The 27,557-nt window shown below is 44.4% G+C and overlaps 1 protein-coding gene across 1 annotated transcript; it reads left to right on the forward strand.

Moving 5' to 3' along the window:
• Window positions 1–698: 698 nt before the first annotated feature.
• usp53a (ubiquitin specific peptidase 53a) lies at window positions 699–27,081 on the forward strand. The gene is made up of 18 exons (XM_076035426.1): window positions 699–1,214; window positions 7,191–7,588; window positions 7,625–7,923; window positions 9,033–9,125; window positions 9,279–9,413; window positions 10,481–10,591; window positions 11,289–11,371; window positions 11,551–11,635; window positions 11,733–11,879; window positions 13,438–13,587; window positions 15,004–15,172; window positions 15,774–15,920; window positions 17,243–17,389; window positions 19,414–20,197; window positions 20,328–20,395; window positions 24,762–24,828; window positions 24,920–25,626; window positions 25,710–27,081. The coding sequence occupies exons 3-18, from the start codon at window positions 7,780–7,782 to the stop codon at window positions 25,784–25,786; spliced, it is 3,114 nt and encodes a 1,037-aa protein (XP_075891541.1). The 5' UTR covers window positions 699–1,214; window positions 7,191–7,588; window positions 7,625–7,779; the 3' UTR covers window positions 25,787–27,081.
• The last annotated feature ends 476 nt before the right edge of the window (window positions 27,082–27,557 follow it).

Raw genomic sequence — 27,557 nt, forward strand, 5'->3', positions numbered from 1 at the left:
ACAGCTGAGTTGTTGTTTTTTTTTTTGTATGTTTTGTTTCTCTGTATTTTTGTAAAAGAACATGAGTACAACATTTAGTTTATTTTCTAGTAATTATATATTCCATACATAAAATGTCACCTTTTATAAGCAACGTAAAGCACTAAATTCACAGATATGTTTTTGATTAAAAAACTATCTCCCTTAAAACATTATACAACTGTTGCTCTCGGTAGCCTCCAACCTTTATTAATTGTACATCTCTGCGTTCTTTACGTAACAGGATCAGGCAGATGGTGTCCTTATATCACTTTACTCCACTTGCACCATTAAAACGCAACCGGTATAATTAATTTTACAGATTTTACAGATTTTTTTTTTTTTTTTTTTTTTTAACAGATCGATGTTTAACTCACCGAAACGCAGTCTAATCCATTACTAACCACAACACTGTACCACCGCACACCTCATTTGCAAACGCGTTCAACCAGCCTTCCTGGACTTTGCCTCCTTTGAAACCAGGCAACGGAATCCGAATGCAATACTATTCCGTTCAAATTTGCCCCAATCATAAGTCATTATTAATTATTTGTTGTGAAGGCTGGAGTTGGTGCTTATCACGGTGAGGGGAGAGTTGAAAACCCACCCGATGCTGCAAACTGCAGACCTCCTGCACCAGGGAGGAACATTAACGAGCCTGCCAGCAAGCCTGCCTCGCGCGTGTGCGTGCTCGGGCGCGCGTGTGTGCTGTAGCTGTGGCAGCGCGGTGTACAGTAGCATGGCAGAGTGCAGTAAACACACAGTTGAAGAGGCGGGGTTTGACATCTCGGGCTCCGAAAACGTCTCTAATCCAGTATTTCAGGTGGCGAAATCGAGCGAGAGAACAGTTGCTCACCGCCGCCGCCGAGCACCTCGCCGAGTCACGGCAAGATCCCTCCTCGCCCGTCGCGGAACCAAAGTCGGAATACATCGCAAGTGGAAGAACGCCGTTCCCCGTGGGATTTCCGCGAGAGGTTTACGACACGACAGAAGTGACAGGCAGAGGCTGAAGTTTTTGGGCGGCGTGAGGGGAAGACTTTTTCGGAGGTTCGTTAGTTTTTCCCACCGTCTGCCTCGGCCGTGAACGACACACAGTACCCGGGGATTCTGTCGAAACTCCTCCGAAATACTTCAACTCCCTGTTCCCAGCGGAGAGGGTTCCTTTGCTGCACTTGTTGGATTATTCTCCCGCAGAGGTGAGTGGTCCTTTTCACCCTTCCGAGTTTGATAGATGTTGTTATTCAGACTTTTCCGGTAGTTTGTTTTGGAGCGTTGACTTCGGGGCGGAAGCGTTGCCTTACCTGGAGATCAGGTAAGTCAGAAGGAGGCTAGGCCCTAGCATTAGCTCAAAACTCCGTCAACATCACCATAATTGCCATGCCTTTTAACAAATAAGTAGTTTGAATACACTTTAAAAATACCCCTGTTCTATTAAAAGGGGCATTTCGGCTAACTTTCTTTTAATTTTTGGCACCCTCTTCTCTCGTACTTTGTTGTTTTGTCAGCTGACTTGACTAGTATATTTCCCCCCTATTAAAAATGTAAAATGGGTTGTTAGGTATTTAAAATAAATAAAAGCTTCTTGCAATTTTGTTTGGGAACAGTGTTTTCCCCATATTCTGGCTGTTTCAACATGTTTTCAATTATGTCATAGCATATCATTAGTCTATGGTGCTGTGCTACTTTGAATGCATGAGGTAAGTCTAGGCTAAGCTAGCTAATTAGTTTGGTGTTGAGGAGAGTTTCATATTGCGTAAGTCTTTACACACACAGGTTTGCAATTGGTCAGTTTTATAACAGCTCATGCGGCCACCCTCCATCCGCCGCTGTACCCGGTGAACCGGCCAGTTTTATTTCATTCTCGTGATCAGACCCCCAAGCAACAGATCTGAGTCCCATACGCTCTATGATGATGGAGCGGTGAGCTCATCGGCCCTATAAACACCACACACTCATCTTTTATGTTAATGTGTGTGTGTGTGTGTGTGTGTGTGTGTGTGTGTGTGTGTGTGTGTGTGTGTGTGTGTGTGTGTGTGTGTGTGTCACTGTGGCGAACCTTCCCCCTCAGGACTCAAGTTGGTGATGGATATGGAGGCATGCAGAAGAACCAGTTTTGAGGAGCTGTGTGCTTGCAAACATTGCGCAAGAGCAAGGCATACGTGTTCCTTCAGTTAAATATCGAGACCCATTTTAAGTTCACAGAATGAGTTAGCTCGAAAGTTAATAATGTGATGATATTGGGAGGGATATTAGGTGAAGTGCTGCGGTTCCAATGGAGGGACATTAAGGAAGCAATTGTGAGAGCGGCGTGGAGGATGTCATATTTCACTCACTTTGTTCAGCAGCGTGCTTTTGTTCGCCCCGTCTTTTTCCGCTCTGGGGACACACTAATGAATGCCGGGTGACTCATGAGGTGTGGGTGACCTGTTCACTTTCACAGGGTTGAACGCAGTGACCGTGTGCTTGGAAGGCGGCGAGCCCTCGCAAAGCAGGAAGCGGCATGCAGGAAGCGGCTGCTTCATTGTGTGCCAGAAGGCTTCAAACCACGTCTGTAGTCCGCAGGGAATTTTACAGTCCGGGTCCGTTGGTGTGTCAGGGCCTGAAGTCTCTTTTACTGCTTCTTCTTAGAGACTGTGGTGTTTTTTTTCCCAGCCTCAACTTATAATTAAAGTAGTAAACAGTCTGAGAGAAGGAGTCAGTGGTTTAAACTAAAAAAAAAAAAAAAAGCTACTTCCCTTCCTTCAGACAAGAGGTTAGATTAAGGGGAAATACGAGTGGGAGCTGGTGAGCGAAACACTTCTTTGTAAAAATGTAACTTGCTTCTTCTGTTTGCCACGAGTCAGAAGCTCTCAGACACTTGCATTACAGCTGCAGTTTTCTAAAAACCATACCTCAGACAGGGAAAAAAAACAAACATTTGTTCAGCATTTGTAATGTGTCTCCGTGTCCCAGTAAATGATTAAAACATCATCTATAACTGGATACTCTGAGACCAAAACACACTCCAGTCCCTGCGCCTCTATCTGAAATCTTTCACCTTGAAACAAAACCGCAGCTACAGCAGAGTTTAATTTTTAAATGCATCTTATGTTGCAGCTGTGTCACGTTCACGTGTGACTCGGATCTAGCAAGTTTCTGTCGGCTCTGAGGTGTGTGAGAGATTAAACAAGATATAATTTGTGTTTCAGACATATTTCTTGTTTTAATGGATTAAAAAAAAAAAAAGTTTTGAACTCCAAAGGTTTTAGAAGCAGAAAGTTGTGGTGCGCTGAGGGGCAAATTGTTTTACATCAAAAATAAATTGGAGTTGGATTAAAATTTAAAATGTGTGTGTGTGTGTGTGTGGTGGGCAGAGTATTATCGGCTTCAAAGTCAGCCTGTGAGCTAAATTGTTCCAACAAAGACAGTTTTATCCTCTTTCATCTTTACCTTTTTCTCAGGTCAGGTTTTTTTCACTTGCAGTTCTTTGTGCCATTATTTTGAATTGAACTACAGCAATGGATCAGTTACATCACCTGTAATGAGGCGATTCATCACTGAATTATTAACAGATAAATTAGTGAGTAGATCAGTTAGAGTGTCCACCTGTCCTTGTCCTCACACAACACATGACAGGTTTCCCCTCAGGCTGATGAAGGTGTTTTCACATGAGCCGCTCTTTGGCTAATTGCTCTGCAATCATGGCCATAGTGTTTTCCCATTTGACCAAAAGGAGAGGTGCAGAAAAAGCCCTTGCCTGTGCTTAACATGTCTGAGAAAAGCTTTGTTTATAAAGAAAGACTGGAAGTTCCTGTTCTGCTGACTCTGAGATGGAAAAAGTAGAACAACTTTATTTTTCATTGAATCCGCTTCATTGTTTAAAACTAAAGTCCTCCTTTTGTATTGCGGAGTTTGAGTTTGAGCGTAAAAAAACAAATCCCTTATCTTTATGCGTCGTAGTCTGTTGTTCAGCTTCCATTTCTGTGTCCAGTCTCCAATCAGAATCAATTGAGACATAAGTTAAGAGCTAAGAATGAAATACTTGAGAAACTTGAGTTTCTGCTCTGTAATTACTTTGCTTATTTTTATTTTTTATTTTTATTTTATTTTGTTAGATGTGGCCTGATTTTCCCCATAGGGATTTATAATGTTATTAGCCCTGCACTGGTATGTGATCGAACATGTGCTTGGCCATTGTTTGAAGCCCAGTGACTCTAAACAAATTGATCTCTGGTGAGACACAGGGCCAACAGAGAGTGCTGTCACGAACATGAGGTCATGTAAATGACATGTTAATGTTAACCTGTGAAACAGTAATGAGGATGAGCTCAATCTGGAGTGTGTTATTAATAAATAATCCACTTCTGATTGAGTGAATATTTCAGTTATGAGATATGTTTTTCATTTGGTCCTTTTTCTTAAGTAAAAAAACAAAACAAACAAAAAAACAGCAACCAAAAAGAGAAGCAGGAAAGGCACCAAGAATGTGCAGGTCTGCATTGCCAGTGCAGACGGAGAACACTTTTCTGTCCTGCTCATCACCCTCATCTGCTTTCATACTGGTTATTTATGCAATGCACCTCTTTGACCCCTTACTTTGTAAGTCAGCTGGTCCATGTCTAAAATTATTTGCTTGACTTGCAGCGTGGAAAGTGCACAGAGGTTCCCTGTGACACCACGTCGTCAGATGAAAGGTGTCATGCGTAATCTCATAAACCTGGAATGTTTAATTAATGTCGCTATGGTTGCAAGGGTTATGTGGATGTATTTCTAAGCAGTGAGTGCATCATAGTAGTTAAAGACGTAAAGGAAACATCAGTGGCAGTGCTTAAGGAAATATATTTTTGATAGACGGATGTCTTCACCTTTAACACAACAAAGCATTGTTTTTCTTTTTTACCTCGTGAAATCAATCATTTGTTGTCAGCACTGCCAACTTTAGTTTGATTATTATTTGAGATGAGAAAGTGAGCGAAGCTGGCAGCGTTTTTTTGTATTTGTTTTCAACAGTGCCATTAAATGTGGACTTATACGAGTATATGATTGATATAATATCATCACAATAACATCAGTGTTGATGTATGATGTGTATGATGTGTATTTTGTTGTCATCTTCTGCAGCAATCACATTAATTCCACCACCTCTGCAGTAATTATTGCATGAACAAAAGGTGTTGTGTTTCATCACATGCTACATCACGTGTGTCTTGGCCCGTGTTTGGATGACTCGTCAGGTTGTGAATGTGTTGTTCGCCTTTGGTAGAGTTGGGCTGTTTAGGTGCACCATGGAGTTTTTCCACTTGCCCCTTCCAGCCCCAGAAACTAATCCGAAAAACAGCAGCTCTTAAGCAGCAGTAAGCTTAAGTGATTGCAGCGGCAGTGGAGATGTTGTTTCGATGTTTTGATGAATCATGCGTCGACGGCTGCTAAAACGCCAAGCTTGACGTTGCAGAATCATCCGAAGCTTCGTCGTCTGTTGAAGATTCTTGAAATGCCGCGACGCAAATGTCAACCAACTGGTTTTTTTGTTCTTTTTGCTGCAACTTTTTGTGGATCTGGAGAGCGTTACAAGAGGGAAACGTCTTGTTCAAAGTAGGGCAGTTTCTGTCTGTCTCTCTCTCCCTCTTTCCCTCCCTCCCTCTGTGTCTCTCTCTCTTTCCCTCCCTCCCTCCCTCTGTCTCTCTCTCTTTCCCTCCCTCCCTCTGTGTCTCTCTCTCTCTCTTTTCCTCCCTCCCTCCCTCTGTCTCTCTCTTTCCCTCCCTCCCTCCTTCTGTGTTTCTCTCTCCCTCTTTCCCTCCCTCCCTCTGTGTCTCTCTCTTTTCCTCCCTCCCTCCCTCTGTCTCTCTCTTTCCCTCCCTCCCTCCTTCTGTGTTTCTCTCTCCCTCTTTCCCTCCCTCCCTCCTTCTGTGTTTCTCTCTCTCCCTCTTTCCCTCCCTCCCTCTGTGTCTCTCTCTCTCTTTTCCTCCCTCCCTCCCTCTGTCTCTCTCTTTCCCTCCCTCCCTCCTTCTGTGTTTCTCTCTCCCTCTTTCCCTCCCTCCCTCTGTGTCTCTCTCTCTTTCCCTCTCTCCCTCCCTCTCTGTCTCTCTCTCTTTCCCTCCCTCCCTCTCTGTCTCTCTCTCTTTTCTGTCCTCACCCGAAGTGTAAACATCTTTGGGAGTCATTCGCTGAGATTTCTTTTGTTATGTTTAGGAGTAAAAAGATGAATCACCGCATCCCGTGCAAGAAGTTCTGGCTCATTGTTTACTTTTTGGTGCATTTGCATTGCATGACTGTGGTTCAAGAGGAAGTTTGGTTATTCGCCGGGATGATAATCAAGGGGACTATACTGTTGAAAAAGTGGCTATGGCTGGCCGAGACGACATTCGCCCTCTCAGCTCAGATATATTCATCCGTCAGACCTCCCATTGACCTCTGATCCGGCTTTCTCTTCCAACTTTTGGCAATTCTCACCACCACTGTGCAAGCTCTCTGGACTGTCGTCAGACTTGTATCTCACGATTGTTCTCTAGACTCGATAAAAGCATGATAGACCAGTGTAAACCAGTGTGCCAATGCGAAAAAAGAAAAATGTTTGGGGTGCTGACGTTGAACATTATTTTGGCCCAGACAGTCATCTGAAGCCACAAAGCAGCATGAAAACAGGGTGCGTATTGAGTTGACACAGTATCTGAGTCGCTTCTCAATAGCTCTTGGTTGCTTCCTATTGTTCACCATGTTGAAAACAACTGCAAGGCCGACTTGACATACTTTAAAGCAAAGGGTGTATTTTTCCTTTTTTTTTTTTTTTTATTTGAATTTTAACTATAAAGAGGAAATGGTGTGAAACATCCTATGACTCCTGCTGATGATTATCATGATTTTAATATCTATTTGGCCTGTCTGAAACCAAACACTTCTAAAAAATATTTTAATCACAATCAAGCAAACAAGCCAAAATTTAAGTGATGAAAAAAAGAAGCAGAAAAGCGTCCCGTGAGACCGTCTTCCACGGGGGCTTTATTCTCTCCGTATAGCTGCTAGAAAATGGCCCACTTTACAACAAAGGATGCTTGATCCAGCAAATGGCAAATTAACGTTGTAATTAATAATGTTCCAGCAAAATATAGCAGCCCTAAAACACACTGCAAAACAATGGTGTTATTGTGATGGTTAAATGCTTCATGATGGTCTCATTCTCTCTCCCTTTAACGCAGGCCTGCCGTGTCTGCTGGCCAGCCCGGATAAAACTTTACGACTTTACGATGATCCTCTGAAAGGGACGAGTGCCAGTGGTGGAAATATTTTGAATAAAGTCGGGGCCATGTGGCAAAACTTGCCAACTGGGCTGTGCAATAAGTCCCTGTGAAAGGCAGACCTAAATATTTTTTGCCCATGACTGCAGGATGAATGAGCAGAGTTGCTTCCCTCAAAAGGCACCTTATCCCAAACATCAGACCTCGGATCCTTAAAGGTTTACTTAAACAGTGACTTGGATTGAATTTTTTTTTTTCATGTACCTGGTGATTTTGTAACTTTCTAAAAAAGGAATTTCATCAGCAGACATCACAAGGAACTTTAATATGACCAGCATACGTGGACTAGAGGCTAATGAGTAGCCGGGCAGCAGCAGTAGCAGCAGCAGCAGCAGCAGCAGCAGCAGCAGCAGCAGCAGCAGCATCTCAAGGAATAACTTAGACCCGGACTGTTCAGGAGTTGCTCCATCAGGGTCAGGCGGGATCACAGCCCTGCACCCCCCCACCCCCCTGCTACGTTCCACTGTCAAAAGGCAGATCCTATCATCCAATGGCATTGGTGAGACTATTCCGGAGGCAGGGGGGCAATCTGGGGAAGTCCTACCAGCCTGGGAGCATGCTGTCCCTGGCCCCCACCAAAGGACTGCTGAATGAGCCTGGCCAAAACAGCTGCTTCCTCAACAGTGCGGTGCAGGTAAGTTCAGCACCTTGCTTTGATCTGATGTGGCTTGGGTTACTTCTGTGTCATGCTGGGGTTTTACCCAAGTCTGAAACAGAAAAGAGCCAAAAGCTGATTTATCCTTTACCTTTTTTTTTTACTCTTCAAAATATCTTGGCAGTATGTGTGACAAAGCAACATATTTGAAGGTTGGGAAAGTAACCAAACTAGGCGGGCTGTTTCTTTCAAGTTCTTGACTTTTGAGCAGGCCAGAGAAAGACCTAGAAATCTGGCTTTGAAAAGTAAGCCTCTCTATGGTGGCAGCAAGCTAGATTAGCAAACCTTTGCAGCAAGACAGAAGCTCATCATAGTGCCAACCCACCAAGGCTGAAGGAATGAATGTCCGGTGTCTTGGTACTTTTCTGGTAAATCATCTGTATCTTTGACATTTTAATAGTTTTGGATTTAATTTCTGTGCTGCATTGCACTTCACTGTGGCCCCTTTTTGGTTAACAACACAAGAATAGAATCAAACAAAATATCTGGGACATGGCCTCCGGATATTTGGTGAGTCAGAAGTATTTTTTATGATTATTTTTTTTTAATCCAAAACTGTTTTTGGCACAAGTCAAGTCTCAAAACACATTGCCCGTTGTTTGGTTGGGTTGCCAAGGAACCACAGCCCTCTTGGGGATGATTCGGAGAAATGAAACCTTTATGCTGTCTGTTCAGAGTCAATGGCGCTCTGGGAGGATCTTCTTTTAATTTATTTATTGGTTTGCTTGTCTTCCTGGAAAAGCGGCACACCATCTCTCACCCTACTACACAAAAGGTTTGAGTTAGTCAGCGGCTCCCAGCAATAGATTCTTCCATGTTGCTGACTGTGGCTCCTGTCTCTTGGGACACTGGCGTGGTCAGTTAGTTCAGTAGTGCCCTGGGGTGAGGTCACCATTGGCAACCATGACTCAGAGTGTGAGCACTGATGAGCTGGTTGAAGATGATCACCGCCCCCAGTCTCGTGTTCCTGTGAGGCGAGTTCACCCACTCCTCATCCTCGTGACCCTGGAGACCGCGTCGTTGTTTGTAATGTCGCATGTCACAGGAGGATCGTCGACGCAGCCGTCTCCTCTCTGTCCTTCTCACAGGTTCTCTGGCACCTGGACATCTTCAGACGCAGCTTGAGGCAGCTGCCAGGACACTTCTGCCTGGGCGAGTCCTGCATCTTCTGCGAATTGAAGGTAGTGAACGACGAGCGCTGGCCTCCCTCCTCCCCCCCCCGCCCCGCCCCGCCCCGCCATCATGGCTGCGGCTGCCGTTCGGCTCACATGGCTTTGCTATCTTAAAAAGGGTTGACGCAGACAGACAAACTCTCCCTGCTGTCTCCTCTCCAGGCTATTTTCTTCCAGTTCCAGCGCAGTCGGGAGCGCGCCCTGCCTTCTGATAAACTGCGCGTCGCCTTGGCAGAGACCTTTAAGGACGAGCACCGCTTCCAGCTGGGCTACATGGACGACGCCGCAGAGTGCTTCGTAAGTTCCTGTGGCAACGGGGCCCCTTCCCAAGGAGGGAGGGAGGGTGTGTGTGTGTGTGTGTGTGTGTGTGTGTGTGTGTGTGTGTGTGTGTGTGTGTGTGTGTGTGTGTGTGTGTGTGTGTGTGTGTGTGTGTGTGTGTGTGTGTGTGTGTGTGTGTGTGTGTGTGTGTGTGTTACCCTCCCTGCCGCACAGTTTGGGGTAATGCACTGCAACAAACTGTTTGGCGAGGTCACTGAAAGAGCTTCTGTCCCTCCCTTCACTCCCTGCCACATCGCTGTGAAATTTCATCATGACGGGTTACATAAGCGTCGGAGGGGGGTGGGTGTTGCATTTGAACCCTGCTGCGTGGTGCCGCTGTATTATGTGGCATCATTTCTGCGCTGACTGATTTTCCTGAAGAATCTTTCATGCATCCTTCCCACAATCAGTCTCAGGTTTTCTGCTCCTGCTGGCACAATGAGGCACTGTTCAACCCACATTTCTAGTGGCGGTGTTCCTTAAAGGTGGACTGCTGTGTTTTTTTTTTTACCGCCATTTGTCGCCTTTCAGTCCGATTGTTTTCTTCTCTGAGTTCCGGTGTCTTTCTGTCAATTGCCGAACACCCGGACAGCATAGAGGCATCCAATTAACGGGACGCGTCAACAAAGAAATACTTCAGTGTCTGCGGAACATCAAGCTCTCTATCACATGTTGCATTTAGTGGCCTCCACTCACACAAATTCATGAATAACAGATTCTTTTTTTTTTTTTTTAGCATTTACAGACAATCTTAATTCTTGATTTCACATTGACCGTTTCACTATTGATTTCAATTAGCAGCGTGGAGTTTTGCTGGCATTTTGTCCGACAGACAGACAGGCCAGCTGAGTTGTGTTGGAAAATCTTGCAGATCTGCCTTGCAGCATTAATATTGTATAACTGCGTGGAAGCAGGTGAGGAGCGAAAATAGAGTGAAGCTCAAGTCTTGTCTGTGTTCCTTCAGCCTGTTTGCTCAAGGAGACGTCTGTCTGGCCCTTTAAACCAAAACAACATCATGTGTTTTTTTTGTGCTGTTTGTGTGGCAGGAGAACATCCTGGAGAGGATCCACCTGCACATTGTGCCTGAGGAGACGGACGCGTGCACTTCAAAATCTTGCATCACGCATCAGAAATTTGCAATGTCACTTTATGAGCAGGTGGGTACAGCAGGGCCAGTCTGGATAGAAAGACATTCATTTGACTTTAGAGTGTGTTTTTGCCTCCCTAACCTCTCGCTTGAGGTGTCGATTATGCCATTCCTGCTTTTCTGCAGATATTCTAGTTCATAGTTGGTGCAGTTTAAGCACTGCAACCAATGTTGCCACACACACACACACACACACACACACACACACTGAGAGGTACATGAATCACTGTCTCAGACAGTAGAAATTTAATCCGTCATGTTTTCATACCAGGTCGGCCCCTATGGAATAATATAGGAGTGTTTCTTGTCCAACTTTACAGTGCAGCGAGCAGCAGCCGATTAATCACACACATTTTTTTTCGCACAACAAACACTCAACTCACTGTTTCCTTGTGGCAGTTGTGCACATTGCAGAACCACAAACAGACAAAGTTTTGCTCCTCCTCTTCATTCAGTTCTTCCTGATCCTGCAGTCATCGTGCAAGTAATGAAAAGTAGTTGCCCTCGGTCAGAAGGGGATTGATTTAAACTGGTGTGCCTGATCGCGTCGCTACCCAAAGTTCTTATTTTAACTGTGACTCCGACATGCTGACTTGCTAATTGCTCGTCGATGGCACTCTTGCACGCTGGAATCTCTCCGCTGTGTCTTTTTAATTTTATCACCCTCCTCTCTCCCTCTGTGTGTGTGTGTGTGTGTGTGTCTGCAGTCTGTGTGCCGTAGCTGCGGGGCATCATCCGACCCGCTGCCGTTCACAGAGCTGGTGCATTACATCTCCACCACCGCACTCTGGTGAGCAACTGGCAGCATCCAAACTTTCTCCCATCCGTCCTGCTCTGCTCTCGGAACACAATGCGCTTCCCCTCCCTCCTAACGCACCAGTTTTATTTTCTGCCCCCTTTACACTCTGCAATCTTTATCCATCTGCTCACCTCTCCCGCTGCTGATGGTGCACTCGCTTCTCCCCTCAGTCAACAGATGCACCAGCGCAGACACGAGTCGTTTGGGGAGCTACTGCAAGCGGCGAGATCGATAGGGGAACTTCGTAACTGTCCAGTAGGTGGATTAACAAATGTTTTGTGAGTGCTCCCCCTGAGTTCCCACTGTTTGTGGTACATCTTTTCATTTCCGCCGCCGGCCTTCTCCCTCCCAGAGCCGATGTGGGCAGAGGATTGGCATCAGACAAGTCCTGATGAATTCCCCCGAGATCGTCACCATCGGCTTCGTCTGGGACTCTGACCAGTCGGACCACACGGACAACGTCATCCGTTCCCTGGGGCCACACCTCAGTCTGTCTGCGGTTAGTCAGCTTGAAACTAACATTCCTACACGCCCTTGTCTGGTGTTTAGTTGGTCTGTCGGTAAAATACAAAAAGGCTGCCGGTCAGTGAGGTGATCAGAAGATCATGGCCAGTTTGATTTCTTACAAGATATTGAATAATCATCTCCACATGTTCAATTCTTTGCAAGTCTGTCTGTTTTTACCGCCCAGCGACTTTTTCTCATTTATTTCTGCTGCGGGATCCGTTTATCTTGCGCAAGTGAACATATGTGTGAAATAAAGTGGGGATTTCTTTTTTTTTTCTCTCTCTCCACTGTAAGTCGGGTGCGTTGCATAAGCAGTTCACGCCCAGTGCCCACTTGGCCTCATGCCGCTGATCAAAAAGCCCCTGCTGGCTTCAGGTCAGCTTGTCAGGCGGCCCCTCCCCATCGTGCGTGTGTGTGGGAGGTTTTTTTTTCCCCCTCATCTTGACTCTGTGTGTGCATGCTCCCCTGAGCGAACACGAGGACTAGATGCATATCATGGATAAGACAAGAGAGAAGAGAAGGGAAATTGTGTATTTGTTTTCACACATTGCAACCCATAAGTCTGCGAAACATATCGAGAGGCATGTCTTCTTCCAAGGAGATTTTAAAAATGACACTTTCTGCCACATTTAACCGTCTGTGGTGTTCTAATGACACTAGCTTGCAGCGCTTCCTTAGCATTCCGCTACCTCCACTTTCTCCAGCTTGGATGAGCTTCACAGGCAAAAAGAGCATTTCAGTTCACTTGTGGAAGTTCAGAGGAGGTCAGGTGCTCGTGCGCTCCCATACATTACATAACATGTTTATTGAAGTATTCCAAGCTTTTATTTGACAGCTGCCTCTTGCACTTTGCAAAGTGGAACATCTGAAGAATTTGAGGCCCCTCTACCTCACCTTCAACCCTCTCCCTCCCACAAATGAGCCACAGAAGCATTGATTCATTGAAGTGTTTCATGTCACACACACACACACACACACACACACCTAAAAAAAATGTAGGCTCTGCAGCTCTTTTTATTTTATGGCTGAATCAGAGAAGGGAGAAACTTTTTTCTGCATGTCTTCTGAATCTCGTGCTTCAATTTTAATTCACGTTAAGATTTTTTTCTAAATATTTACACCTAGAGACCTAAAAGAGCAACTTTAGAATATTCTTTTTGAGATACAATGAGAAAAGAAATTAAATCTTTTTTCACATTTCACACATTACATTTTTCGCAAAACTTTCTGCACATGTAAGTAAAATGTAGTTAGTGTAGTGTTTGTGTTTCCTTCATTTAAATGAAATGTATTAATTTATGAAATTAATTTATTCCACATTACATTCTAGAGGTCACATTACCAATAAAAAAACAAAACAAAATTACCATTGCATATTTACATGACTATTTCTTCTATGAACGAATAATGAATCAATTTCACAGGTGTATGCCAGTTCATTGCGACAGACTTTGATCCATAAGCAGTGACACTCCAGCCAGCATTGTGCAAAGGCTGAAGAGTTACTGGTGTTTGTCTCTTCATGTCTTTGTGTGCGTGTGTGGTCGTAGCTCTTCTACAGGGTGACTGACGAGCACGCCAAGAAGGCTGAGCTGCAGCTGGTGGGGATGATCTGCTACACCAGCCGTCACTACTGTGCCTTCGCTTTCCACACCAAGTCCTCCAAGTGGGTCTTGTTTGATGACGCCTCTGTGAAAGAGGTGAGTTGCATGATTTTTTTTGCTTAAACTGGCTCCGTCTCCGCCTCCAGGTCTCTTTATTGGCCAAGAAGGGCTCCATTGATTACCTGTCGCGAGCCTCGAGGTTGATGAGCTTTTATGGCAGTAAAGCGTCGGCTAATGATCCCTCTCACCCAGTCACATTTCTGCTGCTGCTCCCCAACTCTGTCATTACATAGTGCTGAGGTAGTGATGAAGAGATTTACTCGTCACAGGGCAGCTGAGGATGCTGTGCTTGTTGGAAGAGCTTTTTGTTGTTGTTGTTATTGTTTTATCACCATCGTTCAGAAACCTTTTTGTCTCAATTTTCTCCTAAATATGGGACTTATTTCCACAGTGTGCATGCGTGAGCGGTCCGTCCTTTGTCTCCCACTCTCACAATTTTCTTGCCGCTCACGTTGCAGTGTCTTGGTGGCTTGGAATCAATCCATCAGCAGCTTGTGCTGTGTGTGCAGTCCCTCCAGTCTCAGCGCTCAGTGGTGCTTGAGACCTGAGACCTCTCCGTGTCTCCTCAGGTTCCACCTTATTTGGGACCACACATGATGGCCCGTTGTGCTGCCTGGTCACTGGTTTTGTAGTGCTGATAGAACAAGGACAAGCTGAAGTCTGGAGAACTGGAAGTCGACCCAGACCTCAGCCGTAAAGGGAATAGTTCCATTTTGAACCACAAGCGTATGGATTCAATTTTTATTAAAGGCTGCATTTGTTTTGTTTTTCCCCCCTGCTAATTAACACTTGGGACCACTTTGTGCCCTCCAGTCATTCTTAATAGACCCAACTTTAATCCTTTTTATCTTATTATCCAAAACATACCTCTAATTGTGTTTTTTTGTTTTTAAACTGTTCCTCGGTTCCCCTGCTGAGCTTCTGCTCCTCTTCTCTTCTCTGCCCAACACTCTCCTCCCTCCTCCCATAGAGCAATTTGCTTAATTAAGGAGCTCACCAACGTCTCTTTGCCTGCAGCCTGCCCTCATGGCTCCTTTGCAGTGAGAGGCGCACCTTCTGCAGCTGAGCTAATGAAATTGTGTCTCAGATTCATTCACAAATTAGTCCGCCGCATAATGAAAGTGAGGCTTTTGAAGTTGCCAGCCGTTGTCTTTTTTTTTTCTTTTTTTTTTCTTTCTTTCTTTTTTGGTGGTGATGTCCTCAGATGGTGACCTCCTTATCATGCCGCTGTCATGGGGAAATAAGTGGTAAATTGTGCCGACTGTGATAAATCTAACCTTGTCTTAAGAACATCTGATTTCATTTGGAACACGAGCCAGCTCCCCTCATGGTCTGCCTGGATGTATGCACTATATTTTATTTAATTTTAGTTGAGTGCATCATCACTCACAGGTGTATCAACATACTTAAGTATGCACACCCCTAAGCACACCTTGCTATTTCTTGCTGCAGATTGGCTCCAGGTGGAAAGATGTGGTCAGCAAGTGTCTCAAAGAACATTTCCAGCCTCTCCTCCTCTTCTACTCCGACCCTGAAGGTAGCGCCATCACCCCTGAAGATGCCTTGAAACAGCACAGCGGCCGGCCTCACAGTAAGGGCCCTGCCAATGGAGAGGTGCAAGGTGTGTTCTGCACCCCAATAAAGCATCAAAATGATTTTCATTTACCTTGTCAAAACTGGATCAGTGTGACATACTCAGTGCTTGGAAATGGGACAAGGATCCAGCACGTGATTAAACATGGCTTTCATACTGGAACGGCTCTTTAACTCTAAATTAACAGACAAAAAGCTGTGTTAATGTAATGGGTAGAATCCCGGATTGTATACTTTGCCTTTGTGAGGCAGTAATTATTTATTTTTTTTGAAAGCAGCTGAACATCTCTGTAGTTGTTGTTTGGATTATATATCTGGGGATTTGTTCGGTTGGGGAGGGTTTTTTTTTTCCTGATTTTTGATCCCCTGCAAAGATCCTCCTCCAGCTCTGCCTGCTGGCTGTGCCCCAGGTCCAAAGCTGCAGCAGCCGCTCGCTGCCCATCAGAGCTGAAAGGGCGCTGGAACAAGCTGGATAAATCCTGCAAAAACCCCAGTGAAAGCACTGTGTAGCTTTTTTTTGTCTTCAGTTTTGTTTCTACATTTAATGTGTGCAGGCTGTGCATTTGGTTGGAATATTGAATTAGTCTAAAATGTACATTTTCTTCTGTTTTTCTTCTTTATTTCTGCAGCTGTGGAGTCTCCAACTATAGTTCCTAAGAAAATGGAGCTTACAAAAGAGAACTTGACAGCCCTGTTGGGTGCTGGCTCTTTCAAACAGAAGACCCCTTCCACTTTTAGCAGGGGCAGCGCTCAGACCAGCGGAGGACGGGGACCAGGTAGGGAGGAGATATGCTGTTATACAATGAATGATTGAGAGTTTTTGACTCAATATATACTGAAAAAAAATATAGTAACTGTAATTATATGTATTGGATTGAAACGTGCTAGTGTTTAACGTATCTTTTGCTCCAGATTCAAGTTTTAAACACAAATTTTGTGTGACAAACCTGACCAAAATACGCTCCAGGTTGGGTTAAAATGCACGATTCCATGTTGTTTTTAACCTTTAAATAGTGCTTCAAAAATAAATGTATCCATCAACAGGCGGGGGTGATTGCGAAGTGTGGCAAGCCAAAGACAAGATAATTAAATGTCTCTGTGGTTTAAAGCAAAGCCGACTCTGCGGGTCATACAGAAGGAGATTAGATGATGGAGCTTTGTTGAGGAGAGAGGTCACAAAGATTCTGTCAGCGCTGCACAAACTGAAATACAAATCTGGGGAAAGGTGTAAATTGAGCAGAGATGTGGCCCAAATAATATGACACAAGTAAGCTGGAATATGAAACTCTGAGTCAACTTGTGAACTGCCAGACATTGTCTCCCAGGGGACTGTGGGGCTCAAAAAAACGGCAATAAGAACAAAAAAGCAGATTTCTTCCTAAAAGCGGTGCCCTTATTAGTGGCTGTAGTTGACAGCAGGTCCGTTTACCTGGATGTCAGATGAAATGCCGGCCTGATTAAAACCACATCATGAATACACTCCTTTCCAACCAAATTGGTCTTATCTGATGGACGATTTCATTTGCATTTGAGTCCATGTAAACCACACATCATATTGCTTCTCACTGTCAGAGCTTTGTGTGCATGTCCACCGCGAAGCGTAACAATTGTGCCACATCGCAGATGAAGATATTTTAAACAAGTCGGTTTGATGTTTTTTTTGTGTCGCAGCTTCAAGAGAAACGTGAAATGAAACTCAACAGGCTTGATTAGCTGAGCTAACGACTCTATTTTAATTACCTGTGAGCTTCAGGGTACAGCTGTGTGTGGGATCATGTGATCTTGTCACAAACAGCCTACGTAACTGTGCATGGTATTATGTGAACCCACACATCAGTTGGATCATCCTGTTGGGCGTTAATGCAAATGGGACAATCTGATCCCTTAGTTTGAAAGGGATTGACAGAAAAGGGAGCAGTTCAACAGAATCACAGTGTGATCACCTTAGGCACCACTGTGGCTATTTATCAAGTTTAAAAGTGGATAAAATGAGTGGCATGGGGGCTCTCCTTTAAATTTACCTCAAGTAGCAGAAACATGTTTTTTTCCTCGTTTGAATAATATGAACACTCCTTTTTGTTTGTTTGTTTGTTTTTAGTGAAAATTGGCACTAGCGATCCCAAAAGTCGTCTGCGGGAGCTTTCCAAGGAAGTGGCCCAGAGAGCAGGAGAACTCCGTGGTTTGCATCCCTCCAGGAGGGAGCCAGACAGGAGCAGTCCACGGCGGCAAGAGTCCCGCTACAGAGGTACGGACCAACTTCAGCACCAAAGAACGAACACAAAAGACTAACCTTTCACTTCCTGGAGTTCTTGTATAACATTGCGTTCAAGCGCAATTTGTCAGACAGGGGATTACGTTGTGACGTCTCTAGGCTGCCTTCATCTCTCCCTCATGTTCAGCCTGCTAGTTCCCTTTTCTACACTTGATGATATTGACACACACACACACAAGAAGATCCAACAAAATAGCTTCTCTTCCAACCAAGTGCGAATATGATTCAATTGAACACCAGTATTTCTGTCTCCTTTCTCTGTCCCTGCCTCCTTTTTTTTCACCACCTAAACTATGTGCATGTTCCAAACAGTAGCTTTATGCGTAGCTGCTCCTTCAGCCCCATCACCGACTTCAATTAATTACCAGAGGTGATAATGGAGGATTGTCATAAACTCCTAAACCGCCTACATTACCAGCCCACGCTGGTCTCTCAAGGCCCCAGTTCTTGTGGTGATTGAAAACAGCAGGCTCTGAAACATAGTAGCATCGCAGCTGTGATGAATGGCAAGGCTGGAGCTGGCTCCGCACTTAATGCAAGTGGGAAGAATTTACTGCAGCAAGGCTCATGCCGAGGTTAAAAGTTTTCCCCCTGCAGGGCATTGAATACTACAGGGGTTTAAAGCAGCTTCACTGATTTCATAGGAATCGGGCATAACTGTGAAATGTTTCCCAATAATCTTTGATGTGGACACGCCCCTTTTTATAAAATGATCTTTGTCTTTCATAAAATAATTTAGCTTTGCAGGAACTAAATTTGAAACGTGACGTAAGTGGCAACATCCCGACTGACTGCCCCACAGATGCCTCGCAAACTTATGGAATAATGAATATATACATGCAATATTGTACCTTTTCTGTGGTTGCAAGTGTGGTTGCACGTACAACAGACCCGGTTTCCTGAAAGGAAGCCTGGCCATACAACCTGAAAGTGGCCATGACGGCAAGGTGTGTTTGTTGGGGGGTGTCCTTGGCGGAGCAGACGCATCCTTTACATGCTGTCAACATGTGCTGACGTGTCACTTTGTACACTTGGAAAAACTTGCACGTCTGCACACAGGAAAAGAAACCACCCCGAAAGGTGCTGCTTTTAATCTGTGGCCTGCGTGCAAGCCGACCACAGATGAAAATCCCCTCCTGACGGCTTGTGTTTGCACCCACTGTGGTCTGCAGACGCAAGTGTTGGCGACCTTTGTGGTTGTTGTGCACACACACACACACACACACACACACACACACACACACATTCTGTCTGCCACTGTCACTGGGTGTGCAAACATTTTGGTGCTGGGCAAACATTACAAATTGACAAAAAAAAAAATTCTATTTCCTGGACCTGACCCTGCATTCACCCTTGAGTTTACAGAAATTATTGAATGCCGGACTGCTCAGAATGCTTCTGCTTCAGTCCTACTTTTAACTGATGAAACTCTTAATTGTTCCAACCCTGCTGTTCCAACCAACTGCTGCACCCTCAGTGCAAGAAGGAGCGCTTCCGCTGTTCATTCCTGCCTGCAGCCATCAGGCTGTACACCTGCACACAATAGAACATTTTTATCTTCCACTTAAATTTCACTGTGGTGCAATAACACACTTACCGGTATTTAAAAACACTTATTTTTTAAGACTTGTTTAGATATGCAAATAATTTATATATATATGTATGTATGTCTGTATGTATGTATATATGTATATGTATGTATATGTATATATGTATGTATATGTATATGTATGTATATGTATGTATGTATGTGTATATATATATACATATATATATATACATATACATATATATATATATATATATATGTATATGTATATGTTCATTATAAATTCATTTATTTTTAATTCACTGTTTGCACTGTATATACTGCTGTAACTATGCAAATTTCCCAACTGTGGTATAGATAAAGGCATTCTTCTTCTTCGTCTTCTTCTTCTTCTTCTTCTTCTTCGTACCCTTCTTCTTCGTACCCTTCTTCTTCTTCTTCAACCCAGATCCCGCCGAGGACAGAACCTACTCCCGCTCCGTCTCCCCGCCAGGGAACGGCTTCACGCAGCACCTGGAGACTCGGCTCTACAGCAGCCAAGGAAAAGGTCCCATCCGCAGCGAGCGAACCCCTCATTATGGTGGGCGCTCCTCCCAGGAGCCCCCCCACTCTCACCCCAGGCAGGTGATGCGTGCCACCAGTGGCGCAAGCCACCACAGCCGGAGGTTGGAGCACCTCTCCAATGGGTACGACACCGACAGCAGCCAGGACTCGAGGGAGCGGCCCGGGAGCGGCGGCAACAGTCGCAGCAGGCCTACACGTGCGTGGAAGCCCATGCGAGAGGCGCTCAACGTGGACAGCGTCTTAAGCAGCAGCAGCAGCAGCAGCAGCAGCCACCCGGTCAGCCAAGAGCGGAGGCAGCACAGCCCCAATAGACGGTCCAGTAGTCAGTCGCCGTCCAGGGACCGGGCCGCAGAACTCGCATGGAGCGGCCGAGAAGAGTGCAAACCCAAGAGCCTGATGACCATCTATGAGGATGAGCAGAAGCACGAGACCGGCGGCAGCCACAGCTCCCTGGACTCGGACAGCCGCGGCGGCTACAGCGACATGGAGCGGCCCAAGGGCTCGGCCACTCTCAAAGTGCGGAATGACAACTGGAAGATCCAGCGGACGGAGTCTGGATACGAGAGCAGCGACCGCCTCAGCAACGGTTCCACAAACCTGGACTCCCCTGTGGTGGAAAACAATTCCTTCAAGGACCTCCGGCCCATCCCCGAACTGCACCTGACCAGGTAAAAAAAAAAAAATACATAAAAAAAAATGTGTCTCATGATAGATTCATCTTTGTGTCTCATGAGTTCTAAGCGGGAGATCTTATGTGAAATCTCAACCATGCATGGCTGATCTTGCCTTCTATTTCAGGGACCATTTATCTCCACGAAGACGCGATGACTCCAACGCTGACTTGTTGCACTCTAACTTCTCTCCGGGTAAGAAACTCTGACTTTTTAAGTCCCCCCACCTGAAGATTTTTTCCCAACAGCCGGTAATTTGAAAATACTCTGCACAACAGTATTTGGCCATTCCAACACAATATCAAGAAACAAATGAGGAGATCTCGTTTTTCGCTGTGGGGAAAGGTGTTTTTTACCTTGACGTGAAGTACAAATTGGCTCAGCTCCAGAGACTTCTGTGTGCTGTACACATCTGAAACATGAAGATTGTACTATGCGCTTTCCTTGATTTATTGTTCCATTAGTTGGTGGGAAGGTCACAGCCTCACCTGATGGATATTGTATGGAAATAAGTTCCCTCAGCAAAACAGCCGTAGCCTTTTTTTTTCCCTTTGTGCAAATTTTGTGTAGCACATTGAGAAATGTGCAGGGAGCTCACAGGAAATACTGCACCGCTTAGAATTATGGTCAATTTCTTTTATTATTTTTTTTACCATTATAAATTAATATATAATATAATTAATAATAAAAAACTGATGCTCAGTGAGCTCCTAATTTGAATTACAATCAGACTTAATCTCATCCATCAACATATTGTCTTTGAATAATCACAACACGTTTGCTAATCCTCAGTGATGGAACAATTGTACAAGAAAGTCTGTGTGATGAGTCATGTTGCCAAGTTTGCACAGCAGTTATTATTTTTATATTCTGCACAAGATGGAGAGAAATTAAAATGGCATCGTTGCCGCCAGGGTGATTTGCTGCCTGGACACCCGTCACATTCTTCCTCCAGCAAAAAAACAAAAAACAAAACAAAAAAAGTTACCTAAGAAGGCAACACATTTCTTGAAATGTTCAGCTGATTTTCCCCGAGCAGGACTATGCTGAGTTAATCCTGAACCAAAGGGGCAGACGAGATGCTTGCGGGGGCCACCCAGCTGTGCCCAGCCGTGCGTAAAATGCCACGACTGGGCCTGTCACGAGGTGGTTCCTCAAACACGAGGCGCTGCAGCTATTTCCAGGTTTCCCAGAGTTCCCCAATCCGGTGTGGAGGCAGCAGCTGTGTCGTATCTGTCCTTTGTTTTATCCCCACGTTTAAAAATTGTTTTTCAGATGAGCACGGTGATCTTGGAGTGGCCAGAGCTCCAAGTTTCACTTGCCTGTGAGCATCTGCATACATGCAAAACGATGCACATAACAGTTACTGACAAAGAAAAGAAGCAAAGTATTTTCAAAAATGTGCCACAGTTATAATTTATAGTTAATATATCATATGTTATTATGTAATAAAGTTTATTTTTAGATTTTGAAATGGTTAAATGGCACAAGTAACAAATAAGAGGATTGTCCCATTCCTATATCTGATCTCTATAATCATTATTCAGTTCTTTAACATGCGTTTATGCGTAACCGTAACTACTTACAATAAGTTCTACAAGGTTTGTGACCTTTGTATTAAAAAGGATAACTTGCGTTTTTGTAGATGGGCTGCCTTTTTCCATGTTATTGTGCTATTGTGTTTTGTTTTTTGTTTTTTTTTGTTTTGTTTTTTTTGGGGGGGGGTTTCTACGTATAAAGTCCACAATTATCGTAATAAGGCCACCGCAGACTTGACATGAGAGCTAGTAGTCATCTTCCCTGCTAGTTAGCGCTAGTCGTGAGTGGCTGGCAATCACAAGGGACATGGATGGAGCGGGTAGGGGAGGGGGGAAGAGAGCCAGAACAGCCTCTTCAGGCTGAGTGAGAGAGAGGCTCGTGTTACAAGACCTGTACAGCTCAAACTTTGTTTATCTTTGGAAGTGCCTTTCTTTGCTTGGCTGAAAATGTTTCTGTTTTTGAAATCTGTCTCGGATATTTTCACTTGCCAACTGTCTGGACTTGTTTTGGTAAGTTTGTCCGGAGTCTAATTGGTTGAAGTTCATTAGTTGTGGTTTCTTGAAAAAGGAATCGTGGAAGGATTGATGTGCACAAACGCGTCAAAACAAAGTTTTGACAATATTTTTGTTATATTTATTTATGTATTTTTTTTTAATGAAGTTCAGAGGTCGTTTCCTCCAAACACATTTAACCTCAAGTTAACCCCGCAGGCTGACAACTGCAAATCTCTGTCCTCTGACCTGTCTGGACATCTTTGCACGCACAATTCTTAATCCTGAAGAAGAAGGAGTAGAAACAGCAGTGCCTGGACAGAGGAGGAAACTCATTGGCTCGTCAGTCTGTGGGGGCATTCAAGCCAAGCTACAGGGCATGCATCGCAACGAGTGCCGCTGTCGCAATGATATGACGTCACGCGCTGGACGATGCCTCCGCTCCGACGTCGTTGCTACTGAAACCTGTGAGATGGGTCAATAATGTGGCCTCAGTCTGAACAGAGCCAGATCCTATTTGGACACTTGCTAGAAACAGTGTGGACAGTCAGCCCTAAAAAGATTTTGATTTGAGAAGGAATCTGATTGGAATCAGATTCGCCTGCAGCCTGAAATTCCTCTGGCGCCTAAGCCATGTTATCGCAGCACGCAGCTCCCCCGGCAGCTTGCAGTAGGCCTTGTAAACAACGGGGCACTTTGAATACATCTGTTTTCGCTGCTGTTCTCAGCCACAGAGCCACTCAGATCTCAGCAAAATGAGTGTTTTGTGGAAACGGACCCCAAAACTCATGTTTTGCAGCAAAAAAAAGAAAAGAAAAGTGCATATTCCTTTATGTTCCGCCCTCTGCCCATCACCTAAAGAACAGGGGATTGTCACAGATGCGAGCGTTTGGGGGGAAAAAACGAAACAAAAATGCTTTGTTTTCCCAGATTGATAGCGTTAGAGTTGCTCACCAACACTGCACATTGTCAAATTGCGAATTTCCACACGGCTTTGGCGGCTTAAAAATGCAATAGTGTTGCAGGACGTGGGAGGGGAGGGGAGGGGAGGGGAGGGGAGCTCTGGAGTCTGACCCCCGGCGTAATTGCATGCCAGCACAAAGGATTTAGCCTCTAATGCTTTGAGAGTGAGTGCGCTATGGTGGGGTGGGGTGGGAGTAATGCTGACACATCACAGATGGTGCACAGCCACTCACTCTCTTCCTCACCCCGGTTAGTCAGCTGTTGTCTGTCTCAGCCCTTGTAAATCACTCCCACCCGGCTAACTTGGCGGAGCTCCACGTCAGTCCCTGACTTATGTCTCAAACATATTTTTCCCAAAGCAATTTGTGAAAATCAGCTTTTACATCAAAAATGCATTGCATGAACTGACAACTGATCACCTGTCATGTCAAGAGACTGAATGCACTTTGATAGAATGGACTGTTTTTTATTCTGATATTATATGTATTAGTCTATTATGATGCTTTTATTTTAATTTAATGTTTACTATTTTTGATCCTTGATAAACAGAATTTTGCTGACATCACATTATTTCCATTTTTGTCATTGTATTCATTATCTCTACAAAGGGTTGCTCATTTGGTAAAGAAGACATGTAACAATTGACTTGAACCACACAACAATCTTTCACTTGCAATCTAAATGTAAATAATAGCAAAGGTGCTTTGCAAATTTCTTACTTTTTGTCTGGTTGTGGGTGTGGAGGCTTTTCCTCCGTTTCATTAGAAAATGTTTTCTTTTTTTCACACTACTATTTCAGTCCAAATTGTGATACTGTGAGTGGCAACTAGCCACCTGTTGGAAATGAAACAAACAACCGTTAAACAGTATAAACAATCAAACCGTTCCAGCATTAACAGTGTGCTGTTCACTGCTGTTGGCTAGCATTTTTCATTGCATGTAGCATGAGGCTGTCACGACCATTACTGCAACTGCTTCACTCCCTTAAAAAGAGCCGGAGTAATCTAAAACAGTTTTTCAAAGGTTACATTTCATACATTTTTAGAAATTGACTCTGTTATTATTGGCTTTAATTTATTGTGCATCCCCACTTCTGTCTACTGAGTTCATTCAGGGTCTCTTTGATTCAGTCAGGACTGCAAGCCCAAGGCTAACTGGCCCTTATTGTGAACCCATACTTCCTGTGAGGGGGGGGGGGGGCATGTACTTTGCTGGATCAGACGGCTGTAGTGGTACACTGGGACCCTCGGGGGGGCAGACAGGGTAGTGCTGTGCCAGACCGGCTGCTTTGATACTTCCTCTCTCTCTGCCAGGCAGGGGGCCTCGCTATGACCCCTGTTAGATAATACATTTCATTGTAGAGTCATCAGGACAAAAAAAAAAAAGACAGATGTCACCTAGATTTATTTATTTATTCATTTGCTTGTTTAGTTTCTTTATTTTCTTTTTGCACATTTAAGGCATCACAGTGACAGTTGGTTACAAATCAGTGTGCTGGCATGTTTAAACAGTTACGAGATTTTCATGTTTTTTTTTAATTTTATTTATTTATTTATTTATTTTTTCAGGTGAACATAGAAGAATATCTCCAGAGCTACAAGATGTCAAGGTCCTCTCCGGTCAACCCATGCAAAGGTACAAAGCAATCCTGACATGGAGGGTTTGGTGGTTTATGCTTTGACACCTGAAGTGAAAAGAAAAGAAAAATAGTTTCTTTCTTCTGCAGAAGAAGAGCCTTCCGATACACACCTGGTATCCTGGACAGCGGTCGGGAGAAAAACCTGGAGGGCAGCCCTGTGAGCCCAGTGCCGCCTTATCTAGCCAAGACGAGCAGCTCAGAGTGGAACAGCTCGGACGACCTCGCCGGACCGCTCTCCGAGCAGGAAGACTCCAGCACCGGCGGCAACGGCGAGCCCTTCTCGCACAGCTACCTGCCTCCTTTGCTCCCAAAGACCTTCGGTAGCTACCCGGACTCACCCGACGCCCACTCCCGATCACCTGGGGAGGAGGCCAGCCCGTGGAATAAACCCAGAAACGGCCTGTCCCCGCTCTCCCACACGGCCCTCCGCCGTTGGATCGAGACGCCGGCGGAGTACCGGCTGTCGTCGGACGCCAGCTCCAAGTCGGGCTCCTCCGACCAGGACAGAAACGAGCTGTCGGCCAGCGAGAGCGAGGAGCCGGCCTCCGGTCCGAAGCTGCCGCACGAGGACGACGCGGACTCCGCCCGCCCGCTTGAAATGGTTCTTCCTACCACCTACTTCTCCGTGGACAACTGCATGACGGACACGTACCGGGCCAAGTACCACAAGAGGCCCGGCCTGTACATGAGAGCAGAAGAGCACACGTCGTCCGGTGAGAGCGATGCGGAGGGGCGGAAGCTCCCTGTTCCAGATGTTCAGCTAGCCGAGCCGTTTAGGAGCAGATCAGAATCAGGTACAGCTCGTTTGTGTCGGATGTTAAGCTTTTTCTTGTAAATTGGTATATTGATTACATTTTTGTTTTCCTTTTTTTGGCAGGATACTCCACAGCTAAGACTACTGCAAAATGGAACCCAGTTACTCCGAAAGGTCTCGATGAGCACGGTTTCCTCTAAGTTTACTGCAAAAAATACATCAAAGGACCTTGTCACATGTAGTTATCCAATGCCCAGAGGAGGCGATATAAGCTAGAACTTCTGCACAGTGAGAATACAGAAGAAGGGTAGATGTGAAACAGATTGCCAAAGATATTGTCACTGACTACATTAGACAAAGCTAGCTCACTCTTTGTAGTTATAAGTAACTTCAAAACAAGCTTTGAAATGATTTGTGAATTTTGCACAGTGGGGGAGCAGCTACGGATCAGTCTGCAGAAACATGTTTGGACTTTTTTGGAGTTAAAAGGCAGAAAGAATGTCTCTGGAGAAAGCCACTTTAGCCACATAGTAGAGATTACGCCACACATGGATAAAGCAGGCGGCGCTGTCTTACAAAGTTACTTTCTTTCCCTTCACAAAACTGATTTCATTTTTTTGTTCAGTGTTATAAGACCATCATCCAGTTCCAGATGCCACCTGTTAATCTTACAGTCGGTTTGAATGTTTTTATGTTGTGTTCAATAAAACATAAGCTCTTTTGCTTACATTTAGGAAAGGAGTAAAATGTATTGGACGTGTGTGTCTTCGTAATGTCTTAAAAAGTGGATCCCAAGGATCTGTGTAAATAAATTGGTTCTTAATGCAGGAGTGTGAAGTTGAAAAAAAAAACCCTACAACCTAGTATTGACCTCTTTAAAAACATGCAAGTTCCTGTTTCTCTACTTTTTTTTTTTTAAGCTATTGGAACGTTTAATGAGACAAATATTCTTTCAGAGTAGTGATGAGGATGTCTAGTGAGAATGTTAAATTGAAGGGGTTAAAAAAGGTTTGTGGCACATTAACGGAGGTATGATATTCATTTCTGCATGTGTCTACACCCTGAAAACACTCACTGTTCTTTTGTCTTTGCACTGTACTTTCTGGCTTATTGAATTACTTTTCACACGTCATTCTCTATAGTTGAATCAAAAATCATCTCTGCTGTCCTAATCCTAAAAAAAGTGCAACAGCAGTGTTCTACACAGTGACAGGACATTAATCACACATGGCTTTCTTTTTGTTTGTTTTTTTTATTTTAAGAAGGGGTTATTGATAACATAAATGTGAATATTAGATTCCCTTTGATTTTAAATAATGCTCTAAATATATGCAACATACTCTAATGGAGTGCCTTTTGTATTTTTCTACTTCTTTCCAGAATTAATTGGAACCATTGTTTGTACGATACTTTGATTTTCAAGACAGTTTTTGTATCATTTTACTTTTATTTTTTATCAATGGACAGTTGTTGAATAAACGGTTTTATTTAACCATTCCTGAGTGCTGAGTTACGTCACATTCACAGATAATTGCACAATATTCAGACAAAACCGATCATCTGAACCGGTTTGGAGTCGTTATACAGTGAAACCACACAAATGCCGAGAAATGTATCTTCTGCCGTGTCTTGGTATGAGGAAACATACCACTTGAATCCACAAGGGGGAAGTATTGGACCTTTCATGATTAGGAAACCCCCCCCACCTCCCATGGTGGATAAAAAAAATCTCCCTAATTAGATTCTGTACATATGTAAATTAAATGTATGCCTGCCAACCATGAAAAGAAGGTAAAGCTGAGACACTTTGGCCCAGCGGAGTCCTTGGAAGAACCCCTCGCGAATTAGGGGAAGAATATGCAAAAAAAATAAAAATAAAATAAAAACGCTGAACACTTTTCCGCCGTCAGAAGAGGCACTCGTCAAGCTCGATTGATAACAATAATTTTCATGTTTTTGCCAATGTGTTTA

This window comes from Nelusetta ayraudi, unplaced genomic scaffold (genome assembly GCF_046127955.1).
Source record: "Nelusetta ayraudi isolate G7.1 ecotype Tasmania unplaced genomic scaffold, CSIRO-AGI_Nayr_v1 ptg000042l, whole genome shotgun sequence".
Lineage (NCBI taxonomy): Eukaryota > Metazoa > Chordata > Actinopteri > Tetraodontiformes > Monacanthidae > Nelusetta > Nelusetta ayraudi.